This window comes from Pelodiscus sinensis, chromosome 5 (assembly GCF_052426305.1).
Source record: "Pelodiscus sinensis isolate ZL-2025 chromosome 5, ASM5242630v1, whole genome shotgun sequence".
NCBI classification, from domain to species: domain Eukaryota; kingdom Metazoa; phylum Chordata; order Testudines; family Trionychidae; genus Pelodiscus; species Pelodiscus sinensis.
Window position 1 is genome coordinate 33,387,209 of NC_143056.1, and position 14,000 is coordinate 33,401,208.

At 42.7% G+C, this 14,000-nt stretch overlaps 1 protein-coding gene across 5 annotated transcripts in view; it reads left to right on the forward strand.

Annotated features, from left to right (window-relative positions):
* FOXN3 (forkhead box N3) overlaps window positions 1-14,000 on the forward strand; it is a 339,469-nt gene that overhangs the window by 304,460 nt on the left and 21,009 nt on the right. For all 5 annotated transcript variants that reach the window (XM_025184274.3, XM_006122337.5, XM_006122336.5 and 2 more), the window contains one exon: window positions 6,148-6,256. In XM_025184274.3, the coding sequence (XP_025040059.1) occupies window positions 6,148-6,256 (109 nt within the window). The remainder of the gene's footprint in view (window positions 1-6,147; window positions 6,257-14,000) is intronic.

Sequence of the window (14,000 nt, forward strand, 5' to 3'; positions counted from 1 at the left end):
GGGTGACAATAGCTTATTGTAACTTCCATGACTTACTGTTCGAAACATTCATTTCAATTCCTTGATTTATACTGGATGCTGCTGTGATCTCTGTATGGTGAATGAGTCCTTGCATGTTCCTTGTCCTTTTTTCACCCATCACACTCACTGTGTCTAGTTCTGATGTTAAAAAGCTAAACTCTTCTGGGCAAGGACCATATCTTTCTGTGCCTTATGAGTGTTTAACATGCTTCTGGGTGCTATGAAATACTTATGTGGAGGTGGGGTGCTTTAGTACAATAGAGTTAAGATGAGTTCTTTTCGTGTTGGAGAAATGCCAGGCTACAGACATCTATTAAGGTAGGTGGTAAAGTAAACCACATTGCTTGCAACCTTCAAACTTAAACTGCACCATGTGCTAGAGACTGTACCACAAGGAACAATCCTGCATTGACCAAAGAGTGGCAGCATGATCTAGTAGCTTTCTTGCATCTCTGATTTCTATCTTGCAGCCCAAGTTTTGATGTGTGTGTGATTTTAGCCAATCCTTTTAACATAATGTTCATGAATTAGTATTATAAATGTTCTCTCAGTGTACTAGACATTTTAGTATGGATTATATACAAAAACTTGAAGGGAAGTATAACAAGTTGAGACCCCCCCCCCCCCCCCACCCACACACACACACAACTTGAGAGAGATGGTTTTTATTTTTTTGTTAGATGCTCATTTATTTCTCCGGTTGATGGTTGGAAATCTTGATAAAGTAAGGAAGGGTAAATATTGAATATGGAGAGGACCTGATTTTACTCATATTGGTGTAAATTGGGAGCAATACCATTTAAGGTTCATTGAATAACACCATTTAGAATAGAATCTCTCATATTAAGAATCTCTTATATTAAGAAGAAGCAGAGGGTTAATTTTTAGAGCTGACTTCAGGATCAGGAGCCTGATTCTCCACACATACAAATAGTAACTCTGTTAACTTCAATGGCAGTACCTCCTGATGGACACTGATGCAGATGAGGAAAATCGGGTCCAATACCTGTGTCATTATACAGTAATGGCAAAAGCTTAATAGTGAAAAATGTGTACATTATCTTCTTGTCTCATCATCTGGAATTCTTTAAGATGGTTGGTTGTGGAGAAGGAAAAAAAAAATCTTGGTGTTTCCTTAGCAGTGTGTATCAAACATAATAAAGTTCTTTAGTCACTTGCACAGAAGGAGGGTAGATTACTTTAAAATGTCTATCAGAAGGCAGTGTGTTGTGCTAGCTAAAGCAGAGAGTTCAGAGCTATGGAGTGTTACTCCTGATTGCCAGTGACTTGTGATCTAGACAAAAGCTCAGTCTCTACTACTAAGTTATGTCATTATAACTGCATAGCGTTTGAGCAGAGCACTGTGTCAATTGAAGGGCTCCGGCCATCAACATACCTACCACTTCTCAGGTAGGTAGAGTACCAATGCTCATACAAGAAGCGCTCCTATGGAATAAGTGTCACCTTCACTCGGCGCTATTGCAGCATGACTGCCACTATAACACTGTAAATGGTGACCAGCCTTAAATCACTTCATTTCATTTTGTTTTGGATCACCCATCTATAAAATGATAATAATACTGATCTCAGATGGAGCATGGGGGTATGATCAATTAATTAATAATTGTAAAGAAAAGGTAGGTCCTTACGTGCAAGAGACCATGTGAACATTGTTATTTTTAGTATGACTTAATGGTTGCTCTGCAAGCAATCCCACTTAGTTGCAGTCTGCTTTCTGGTTCCCCATCCTCAGGATGGAAGTACTCTACTTCACATCTGTACCTGTCACAGATTACTTCCTTGGTGCTGCTGTTTAGGACAGTGTATTGGCTGGGTTTGTGGGAAACTGCCACTCAGACCCTACCCATCATCCCAGAGAGGGGAGTAGTGCTCCTGTTGTCCTCATCCTCACATGATATGGGCAATTAGGACAGAGGTAGAAAAGAGCCCTCCTATTCCATTGTACATTGGGTGTTAAGGGCCAGGTGGTGAACCAGTTAACTAAGAGGGCAATGTCCTGCTCACTCAAGGTAATGCTGAATTTTCAAACTATTGGACTATCAGTTTTCAAATGTGAACAATTCTGTTTAAAAAGTATCTTTGGAGTGTTATTCTGGCATTGGAGATAGAGTATTGGCATCATGTGAAAGTTTACTTTTATAACAGGATCTTTAAAATAAGATAGGAACAAATAATACAAAATATGCTACCGGAAAAGGTCCTAGTATATGTGCTAAATTAATTGCCTATAACCAAAAACTTCTACCATTAGGTGGTTATTATCCCCCCTCCCCCTTTTTTTAAATCATGGGCTTAGAAATCCATTGAAACCAATTCAAATGTGTGCTTTCATTATAGCACTGGCTCATCACTTCTCCCTCTGCTTCCTCTCTCCTCATGCCCCCCAGTTATTGCTGTTGCTCTGTGCCATCCAACCTTTCAAGTAGTTTGTGTGATATTACCTGGCCAGTTATATAGTGTTGCTGTTACATCACAATTCAGAAAGTATTGTGAAACAAAGGAATTGGCAGCACAAGAAAATTATGATTGAATCTGAAATGCTGTTTTCAATATACTAGCTACTGCATATTTCAAGTTAAAATAAGATCTCTGCATCCTCTAGTAGTCCCGCTGAAGACTTTTTGGGATCAGATCCTAAATTAGATCCAAGCATAACAAAATTGGCAATGGTGGGGAAGGAAATGGGCTGGGAACAGGCAGCAATGACTAAAGAGAGACCAGCATTGCTCCCAGGATGACATTTTTCAGAGGACAGCAGAACTTTGCTTTGCATCTCTCAGGTTTCTGATGGATTTTACTTTCTCCTCTTGTTGAAAGGTTGCATGAAAAGGATGTGTGTGTAAAGAGAGGGCTGACTGGCAGAGGAGTAATCTAAAACTGTTCCAAATGTAAGGGTCAGTGTGATAGAAGAGGGTATGATAAGAAGGGATATGGCTATGAAGAGAGCAATTAAGAGGAAGGCATAAAGGGTTTGGGAGGGAGGGAGTCAAAGTGGAAGAGGACCAAGGTGTTGGCCATAGGAATGGAGAGGAATTGATTTTTTTCATAGGTGTAGAGACAGAAACAGTTTGTTGTTGTTGTTGTTGTTTTTCCAATGGGCTGGATATGAGGAGATTAGAAAAGGAAAATTGAGTGGAGTCAAATGTGACATTGAGCTTGCAGAGGTGGAGCTAGGAAGGAAGAGTTGGGTGCTCTTCTCCACCTCCCCTTTTGTTTTGTTTTATATTTCAGTATTCTAGCCTTGAAGTTTCATGAAGTTCTTTAGGCAACACTTGCACCTAATTAACATAAACCACAAATTCCTCAATAGCTCTCATGGCTGTTAGTCCTTGAGAAGCTTCATTCCAAGGATAGTTGATACGCTAGAATTTATTGCTCTGAAATGAAGCAGACTTCGAGTTTTGTTTTGTTTTTTTAAAGTACTGCATAATATGTACCCATGTATCCAGACTGATTGTTGAAAAGCCTTATTGATATGTGACAGTTTTATCTGTTGCTTCAAGCTGTGTTGTTCTTTTGGGGTTTTCCTAATCTTGTATCTGAATTTTCCTTTAGCTGTATTTTAGATTCCACTGATATTCAAGCCCCTTTAAATGGGTATCGTTTACACTGACTTGGTCCAAATTTTGTAAAAGCATTGTGTAAAAGCAAGCTTGTTTTTGTAAAATATCAACAGTTGTTTTAAGCAAGAAAACATAGCATCACAGTGTTCACAAGCTAAACATTAGAGTACTGAGAACCTGACAATGAAAACAATTATGCAGTGAAACTAACTTTGTTGATTTTTCCAATGTTGGGTGAGAAGGGCAAAAAATAGAAAAGTATAAATGGCAAAAAATATTTAAAATTATTTCAGTTATTGGGATGGGAAGTTAACTGAAAATCAACTTCCAAACCTCAGCCTAAAGTTAGTCACCTAAAGTTATATTTAGACATGTAAATATAAGTGCTAACACCAAGAGCAGGTAGAAGTCTGACAGGATTTTATTAGGTACTACCATGTTCTCAGCAGAAAGGAAAAAAATTGTTTTTATAGCAGTATTCTGTGTGGTTTGGAGTTGAAGCAAGGTGAGCATCAGGAAGCCATTTAGGTAGGAACATAGCTTGAAATTGTTAGGAACTGTGAATGCTCAGTACCTTCGAAAATCAGGTCACTTTAGTTTAAATACCAAAGTATATATTTAGGTGCCTAACTTTAGGCACCCACTTCTAAAAATGTTGGCATACACTAACTATAAATGTTTTTTTAATAGACTGTTTTATTTTTAGGTCGCCAGTCTCCCTTCAATTAGAATAAAATAGAAAGTCTTTAACTATAAAAAGCAGTTACAGGACATGCACAATAATAATAATAATGGAAATTTAATGAGTCCATTCAAAGTTTTGGGAGTGTAATGGAAAGATGACTTATTAAGGAACAGTGATTAGAAAAGGAAAATTCAGGGCTAAATAGGGACAATGTTCTGAGACACAGAGTTAGATTGGTAAAAGCTACTATTCCATTATGAGATGGCCCAGTTGTTGTGCCCATATTATAACAGATTGTTGCTATTGAAAATACACTTCCACCATCCCATACACAAAATGAAATTGGGAGTGGTTTTCCTTATTGCTTTGAAAATACCTCAAGTCCTTTTGATCAATTAGCATACAGAATTTATAGTTTTGCAATTTAAATGTCAAGAACTAGGTGGCAACTTTCCATTTGTGCTTTTAATGGCATGTAATGGGGAGTAAGAACCTCCTCTTAAAACCCTGCATTAGACAACCAGACCTTGGTTCCTCTTGCACAGGATAAGCAAGTGCTGTGAACCCTCTATCTTCAGACACACTCCTTAGAAAGGACTGGGGAATGCGTAGAGCCTTACTTCCATCATTTCCTATATTCTTTGGCTCAGATCAGCTGAGATTGTGTTGTGGTTGTGAATTATTCCTGAAATAGACCAGATAGAATGCAAAAATATAGCCCTGAAATCCCCATCTCTCTAATTCAGTGGTTCCCAACCTTTAGAGGCTCCCGGATGTCCGGGAGGTGGGGGCCACTCACGCGCCGGGCATCCGGGGGCGGAGCCGCGCGTCCAGGGGCATGCCAGGGGACTGGGATGCCCTTGCACCCGGCGCCGGCGTGTGCCCTAGGGCCGGGGCTCAGGCCGCCCGAGCGCCTTGTGCCGTGGGCCCGGGGCCGGCACTGCCGCCCGAGCCACGCACCTGGGGCCGGCACCGGCGCCGCTCGAGCACCGCGCGCCCGAGCACCGCGCGCCCAAGCGCCCGCATGTGCCCCGGGGCTGGGGCCGCCCGAGCGCCGCGCACCCAGCGCCGATGCGTGTCGCTCACCTGGGGCCGGCGCCTCCCGTGCGCCGGGGGCATAGCCGGCCCAGGTTGTCGGCGGGCGGACATGAATGCCCCAGCGGCGCTATGGCGCCCGCGGGCACCGCGTTGGGGACGACTGCTCTAATTAGTTCATAATAGCTAGGTTAAACGTCATGTAAGTGTGATGAAAAGTACTTCTGGTCAAAACCTTATGGACCAAAGCCACAGTCTGAAACAAATTCCTAAAAATCCAAAGAAGCCTTGTTGTCCAAATAGTCAGCAATTGTACAGTGATGTGTCATTGTGTTTTTCTTGAATATGACCCCATGAAGATGCAACGTCACTGTTCAACAAGTGCACAGTGATAAAAAGCTATTGATGATAGAACAGCTTATAACATGGCTTGTATTTTGGTTATAATATGTTCTTCCTAAAGTATTTGCCATTTTTGTCTTAGATAAATCTCACCTCAGTAATTTCAATGTTACCTACATTTTCCTGTTTACTATAGGTTGTTGTGTAAGGAATTGTCTATGGCAATTAGAAAATTTGAGGGTGACCTGAGAACCAAGTTAATAGTGGTTGCCATTAAATATTTTGCAACCTTTACATAGCATAATACAGAGGTTACTGTAATGTTAACTACTAACAAAGTTTTTTTTGAAGGTTTTTTTTTTTAAAGGTGAGCTCTGTATTCAACTTCCTTATTTAACGTTTTCTATATTTATTTTGAAGAGCGTAACATCAAATGTGGTGTTTAAATTGTTTTCTAAATGTTTATAATCTTTCTTTTAGTTCCCCCTGGTGTGATACAAAATGGAGCTCGTGTTCTGAGCAGAGGAATGTTCCCAGGAGTCAGGCCATTGCCAATCAACCCTATTGGAAGCATGGCTGCTGCAGTGAGGTAAGAGTATATAGGTACAGAATACAATTCAAGGAATTCGACAATGGATATACTCTGGTTACGGAAGGATTGTAAACAAAATTCTTGCTTATTGTCTTTATTTCTGAGTTTAAATGTGAGGACACAGTGGGCTTTTTTTTTTTGTTTTTTGTATATGTAATCCTGGGCCACCATTCTTAATACGACAATTGCCTCATCATCTGTTGCACCCTAGCTTTTCTGAAATAGTGGGATTATACATTCATCAGTAGATTTGCAGGTTATGGTGATAGCCTAATACCATCAATTTATTTCTCTATAAGCTTTCTGTTGTGTTTCCATTTATAACAGAAATATTTAACTAGATCCTAAATGTTTTCCTAGAGTTAAATATTGATAATAATACTTAAATTCTAACGGCATGTAAACAGTATAGCTGTCGTTATTAACTTTGTAATATGCCTTCTGAAATCCATTTAGTGTGTGCTCCACTTGCAAGAGTATTTTGAAATGTTCAAGAATAGAATGCTGTTTTTAAACCATGACTGTTTCCCTCTGACGGGAGGACAATGAGAGATACATAAAGTCTGGTGATACTAAGGACCCTGGTTCAATGGTTTGGTTTACTTAATGAAAGCAATCACAGCTTACAATTCAAGACCCAAATTCATCCCTCAAATAACTTCACTTACAACAACATAGTCGCACCATGGAAGAATTTGGCCAACTGTATTGCTATTGTCCTTCTTTTCCAGAGTGCTCAGTATCTGCAAAAAAAAAAAAAAATACTTCAACTGCACCGGTTGGGTGCCCTGGGTGAACTTCCATAATCTGTGCTGATTCTAGTTTGGTGAGGACCATTCCGGCTCACAAGCTCTCAACCAGAGGTTACAAATCCACGGAGAGTACAGTGATTACTATCAGCTTAATTCATTGAATTGCTTCAGTTGTTCGTTCGTTTTTCCATAGTCTGTGCTTATAGAAGGGTTCCCTTTATTTTGATCCATTGGTATAGTTTATTCAGCTACAGCTAAAGACAGAGTACCTGAGACCTCAGTTTCCCTTTTATATTATATGTACACAGAAGGGAAGATAGTAATTCAAGAACAACCTCTGTCTGTTTATGGGCAGTTTTTAAATACGTCTTTTCATCTGCTACGTTGAGTGAGGTTCAAACCCAGAGGGGCATCAACCAGAAGTGTAGTTTCCCTCTGTCTGCATTTGTAGAAGGCCTTTCTTACCCAGCAATGATAGCCCAGACATCTTATGCAGTTGTGATGCCTTTGGCTGCCAGCCAGAGCCTGTGTTCTGCTCCAATGGGGATCATAGAGCCATGGGATTAGTTATTAAATATTATTTTAAAATATATAATCCAGTCTAAATGGCAAGGAAGGACATAAAAGCTAGAATTACTGTTCCTGAGCTTATTCTCCTCCCTCAACTCATGGCCATCATTTGAGCAACACAGATATTGTTTCAGAATCAGAGGAAGCTTTGTGGGGAAGAATGGGATATCTATGTTAGAAACATGTTCTTTACACACACACATCCCAAAGACTTCTACATGCTTTGGGTTTATCTGCTGATAGTTGTGACAATGCAAACATTTAGTTAAAAACATAAGAATGGCCATACTGTGTCAGACCAGAGGTCCAAATAGCTCAGTGTACAGTCTTCCGATAGTGGCCAATTCCAAGTGCTCCAGAGGAAATGAACAGAAAAGATGAAGCAATACATCCCCCGTCACCCCTTCCCAGCTTTTCGCAAACAGAGGCTCTGGACACCATTCTTACCAGTCCTAGCTAATAGCCATGAATGGATCTATCCTCCATGAATTTATCTAGCTTTTTATCAAACCTTGTTATAGTCTTGGACTTCACAACCTTCTCTGGCTTAGAGTTTCACAGGCTGACTGTGTATTGTGTTAAGAAGTACTTCCTTTTGTTTGTTTTAAACCTGCTACCTATTAATTTCATTTGGTGATCCCTTAGTTTTTATGTTATGGGAAGAAATAAATACCTCATCTTTATTCACTTTTCCCACACCAGTCATGATTTTGTGTCATATCCCCCCTTACTCATCTCTATTCCACGCTGAAAAGTCCCAGTCTTATTATTCTCTCCTCATTTGGTAGCCATTTCATGCCCCTTATCATTGCCCTTTTTCAATGTCAAAGTATCTTTTTTGAGAAGAGGCAACCACATCTGCATGCAGTATTTAAGATGTGGGCATAGATAGCATGGATTTATATAGAGGTAATAAGATATTCTCTTATTCTTTATCCCTTTCTTAGCTCTTCATCCAGTGAGAGGTTGGTGGTCATTGTAGAATCTAAATAGCTGAATTTTTGGACTACTGTTGCATTAAGGTAACTGAAGGATCTTGTCCTAATGCCATCGTTTTATTGATACTGAAGGTGAGAGCAAATACCTGAAGGCACTTGAAAGGCTGTTTGAGTTCTTGTTAGTAGACCTTCATTATGGGCTATGATGGCAGCAGCAGCAGCAAACAGATGCTCCCTGATTAGCACCTATTTTACTGTAATCTTGGAGTTCCATCAGGACAGGTTCAAGGGTTTCTCATCTGATCTTGTGTGGAGATACACTCCATCTTTCATGTCCTTAAACGCACCGCTCAAGAGTACTGAGAAGAAGATTCCAAAGAATGTAGGGGCAAGAAATATCCTTGCGTCACTCAATTTTTCCTCTCAAAGCTGTCCCAAATGGACCTATCAGACTAGATAGTTGGTCTCGTTTTTTTGTGAAATGAACATATAAGACTTCCAAATTTTTCTATTATCATAAATAGACCTGCTCTGCTGACTGTGTCAAATGCTTTGGTTAGGACCAAAAGGTGATGTACAATAGTCGGTTTTACTCTCTGAACTTTTCTTGGAGTTGACACAGAGGAAGTATCATGTCTATAGTTGATCTTCCAGTTCTGAATCCGTGCTGTGATTCAGAATAGGCAGGATTTCACCAGCTGTTGTAGGTGCATTAAGATGACCTCTGCAAAAGCTGTTCCTGCTACACTTAGTAGTGAGGTACCTCGGTAGGTCTTGCAGTCACCCTCTTCACCTTTGTTTAAAAAATAAACTCATGTTTGCATCAAACATTTCTTGTGCTACCTAACCGTCTTTCTAGCATTTAAGTAGCAACTGATGAAGATATGGTAATAGGCTGCATTTCCCACACTTGAGGATTTCCACTGGGATGCCACCTTTTCCGGGAGCCTTGCCACTTGATAGCAAATCAATGGCCTTGGTTAATTCTTCTGTAGTGGGCTTCACTTCTAGCTCTGGCATGACCTGTAGAGTTGGTATTTCCTGTGTCTGAGGTTGTCTGTATTTCTTCACACACCTTGATCCAATAATGATTTGCACAGTGTCTGCTCACTCATTGTACCTCAGTTTTTGCATATCAATGTCTGTCTTTGGTGCTTTCTGTCATCGTTTTGTTGTATTCCAGATAGGCTAAATGTTTGTATTGGAAAGGCTGCTACCACATATAGCAGACTAACTTAAAAGAGCATGAAACAAAGCTTACAATCAAGACCAAAATTCTAGTGCGCAAAGCTTGTGTCCTCAGTACTCTTTTGTATGGTGGGGAAACATGGACAACTTATGCTCATCAGGAGAAAAGGTTAAACAGTTCCCCCTACATTGTTTATGCTGTATCCTCAACACCAAATGGCTAGGCCCTGGTTCTCATGGGGGGGCTTCAATCTCCCTGACATCTGCTGGGAGAGCAATATAGCAGTGCACAGAGAGTCCAGGAAGTTTTTGGAGCATGTTGGGGACAACTTCCTGGTGCAAGCGCTTGAAGAACCAACGAGGCATTATGCTCCACAACCTGCTATTCATAAACAGGGAACACTTGGTAGGGGAAGTGGAAGTAGGTGACAACCTGAGCAGCAGTGACTATGCGATGGTTGAGTTCAGGTGAGTTCCAGATCCTGACAAAAGGAAGAAAGGAGAACAGCAGAATACTCAGATCCGGCACATGCACCCCCAGCCTGCTTCTGCATCCTGCCTCCCTTCCAGACTATAACTTCACTCACAGCTTCTGCACACTCCCTTCCACCCAAACCTCACATCTCCGCCCCATTCCTACCTGCACCTTCATCACCAGCCCACCCAGACCCCATACACCTATCCTCAGCCCACTCCCCAGCAGCCTCCTCCCACATACTCGGCTAGAATTTAAGGGGAATAACCCTGCTCCTGCACCATCCCTCCCGCTCAGATGTTGCACCCATCCCCTTCTGCATCCATTCTTGTCATAATGGCTGGTCGGCTGGGGGTCCACAGAAAGGTTTGCATTTAGTGGGGTAGGCCCTAGGCCAAAAGGTTTGAGAACCACTGCACTAGTTGTAACAGGATTTAGTTCAGGCAAGTCCTATGGTCTGTGTTGCACAGGAAATTAAACTAGATGATCATAGAATCATAATGTGGTCTTAGAATCTATGAAATTCTATCTTGAAAAAAATGACACCAGTATTCCAAGAGCTTGGAGTAGCTACAGATTCTACATCAGTTTGTCTTTTTTAAACCAAAAAGCCAAACTACATTAAAAAATCAGAACATGTGGTCAAGAAAGAGCCGCTATAAGAATGTCCATTTGCATGACTGAAAATATGCAGCTTAATATTATTGATAGTTGGCATGATGATTAATAACAGCATATGTGGAACATTGTACACTCAGACTTTATTTAATGGGAATTCTGATGCTTCTGGAGTGCAGTTTGTGGATGTGGGGGTGCAGGAGTTAGGGTTGGAGTGTATAAGGGGCTTAGGGCAGGGGGTTGGGGTGTGTGAAAGATGCAGGAAGCAGGGCAGGGTGCTGGGGGTGGGAAATAGAATATTTGGGGGGGGGGACCTTGTGGCTGGATTACCTTACCTAGCCAGGGCTGGGCTGCTGGCAGCAGAGGCTGGACAAGGGGCTGGACCGGGATCGCTGAAGCCAGATCGTAGCCTTCTCTCCTACATGTACCACCACAGGAAGGGGCCCACTATCAGCCCTCTGTGCAGCCAGGTGGGGGCCAGACTGTGGGGCCTGCACCACAGTCAGAGCCAGGGACAGGATGCTGTGGCCAGATGGGGTCTGGACCCTGATTGGGACCTTTTTGGCTAGCCTTCATTTTAAGTAAAGTAAAATATTATGTCCAACATGTGAAGTTTCAACGTTATCTTTATTTATGGCAGGGGCGGAGAACATGTTTTGGGCTGGGGGCCCACACCCTTGAGATGCAAAAAAAAAAAAAAAAAAAACACCCTCCAAAACCCCCCAAACCTCATTAATGTGTGGTGTTCGTCCATCGTGGTCGATGAAGACCTCAACACCACTAAGTGCTTTGAGACTGGATACAGTGTGTCCGAAGATGACTTATCAGGCCAATTCGGGCACCAAATGTCCTGGAACATGTAGGGCAGACGTGGAGGCATTGCAGTCATTGCGCTGGTAGCTTTGGTCTTGCGCAGCACGCGCTTGTGTTGTACTTCAGAGATGCACCTTGTTTTGAGAACTTGGCATCCCTTGTGGATGAGACTGCGCCAGGCAGGATGGTTGTGTGCCAGCGATTCCCAGGTGGTTGTATCAATTCCGAACGACTACAAGGAGGCCTTCAGTGTGTCTTTGTAACGTTTCCTCTGTCCACCACGCGAGCGTTTACCAGTAGAGAGTTCCCCAAAAAAGAGCTGCTTAGGTATACGTTCGTCCGGCATGCGAATGACATGGCCTGCCCATCTAGTCTGTACACTCATCAGCAGAGTGTGGACTGACAATAAACTTGCTCTAGAGAGAACTTCAGTGTCTGGTATTTGTCTTGCCATCTGATGCATAATATTCTGCGAAGACAAGTCATGTGGAAGTGATTAAGCTGTCTTGCGTGCCTCCGATACACAATCCACGTTTCACAGGCATACAGGAGGGTGGTGAGTACCACGGCTCTGTAGACCTTCAGTTTTGTTGCTTGGCTGATTCCTCGATGTCCCCATACAGTGGGTCGCAGTCTACCAAAAGCAGAACTTGCCTTCGCTATTCTGCATGTGACTTCTATGTCAATGTTAGCTGCATGGGAAAGAGTGCTGCCGAGGTAAGTGAACTGGTCCACTGCCTGTAGCATCCACCCTGTGACTGTGTTTGTGGGTTCTGTGTATGGTGCATAAAGGACAGGCTGATGCATGACTTTGGTCTTTCTGCTGTTAATGATGAGTCCAAAGTTGTCACAAGCTGTGCAGAACTTGTCCACACTAACTTGATCTCTGCTTCAGAGCCAGAATACAAGGCGCAATCATCAGCAAACAAGAAGTCTCTTAGAACAGTCTCTTTCACTTTGGTGATAGCCTGAAGTCTCCTCAGGTTGAAAAGATTCCCGTCCACTCTGTACTTAAGGCTGATTCCGGCAACGCTGTCCTGGAAGGCATTATTCAGCATAGCAGTAAACATGATGCTGAACAGTGTAGGTGCGAATACACAGGCCTGTTTGACGCCATTGGTGACTGGGAATGCCTTAGAAGATTCTCCACCGTCTAGCACTCTGGCCAGCATGCCATCATGAAACTGGCGTACCATCTGAATGAATTTGGGGAGGCAGCCAAACTTTGACATGATTCTCCACAGACCTTGTCGGCTGACAGTGTCGAAGGCTTTTGTGAGGTCAACAAAGGTTGTGTAAAGTTCACGATTCTGCTCCTGACACTTCTCCTGAAGTTGGCGCACGGCAAAGATCATGTCAATAGTCCTGCAGCCCTTACGAAAGCCACATTGAGACTCCGGCAGGAGGCCACGCTCCAGATGAGTGACCAAATGATTTAACATCACTCTTGCAAGGATTTTACCTGTGATGGAAATAAGCGAAATTCCCCGATGATTGTCACATACCTGTCGATTGCCCTTTCTCTTATAGAGGTGTACAATGGATGCATCCTGGAGTTCCTGAGGAATGGATCCTGGCTCCCAAAAAGACTGGTACAACTCGGTGAGCTTCTCTGTGAGTACGTGACCACCGGCTTTATAGACCTCTGCAGGTATAGCGTCTGCCCTTGGAGCTTTGCCGCTACTACCAGTGGATCATCCATGGTGCCATTGATGTCAACCTGGGGAATCCTCTCAATCTCCTCGTCGTTGATAAATGACGGTTGGTTGAGGACGTCTTCAAAATGTTCAGCCCATCTCTGCAGGATCTGAGCCTTCTCTGTAATCAGAGTTGTACCATCTGTACTAATAAGGGGGGAGCTCCCGAGAGACTGAGGTCCATAGAGAGTGTTGAGGGCTGCATAGAACCGTTTCGGGTCATTCCTGACGGCATGCCCCAGAATTTCAGCTGCCTGGTCACTTAACCAAGCATCCTGCATTTTACGCAGTTTGTTCTGGACTGTCTTGTGAGCATTTGCAAAGGCGTTCTTCTTGGCAGCTGATGATGGATCGTTCTGATGTGCACAATGAAGGTGGTGCTTTTCAGCAAGTAGAGACAATATCTCCCCATCATTCTCATCGAACTAGTCGGGCTACTTACACGAAGAGGGTCCCAAAATCTTCAGAGCAGATGAGTGGATAGCATTCCGTAAAAGTTCCCAGTCGTCCGCAGTGCTGCCTGCAAGGTGCAGGTTGGAAAGTCTGCTTTCTAGATCCTCAGTCAATGCTGAGGCTATGCTTGGGTTCTTTAGCCTGGCCACATTAACTCTTTTTATGGGCTTGCTACCTTGTGGACGTCTCTTCATTCTAATTCGGAGATTCATTTTGGAGACAATGAGCCTGTGATCT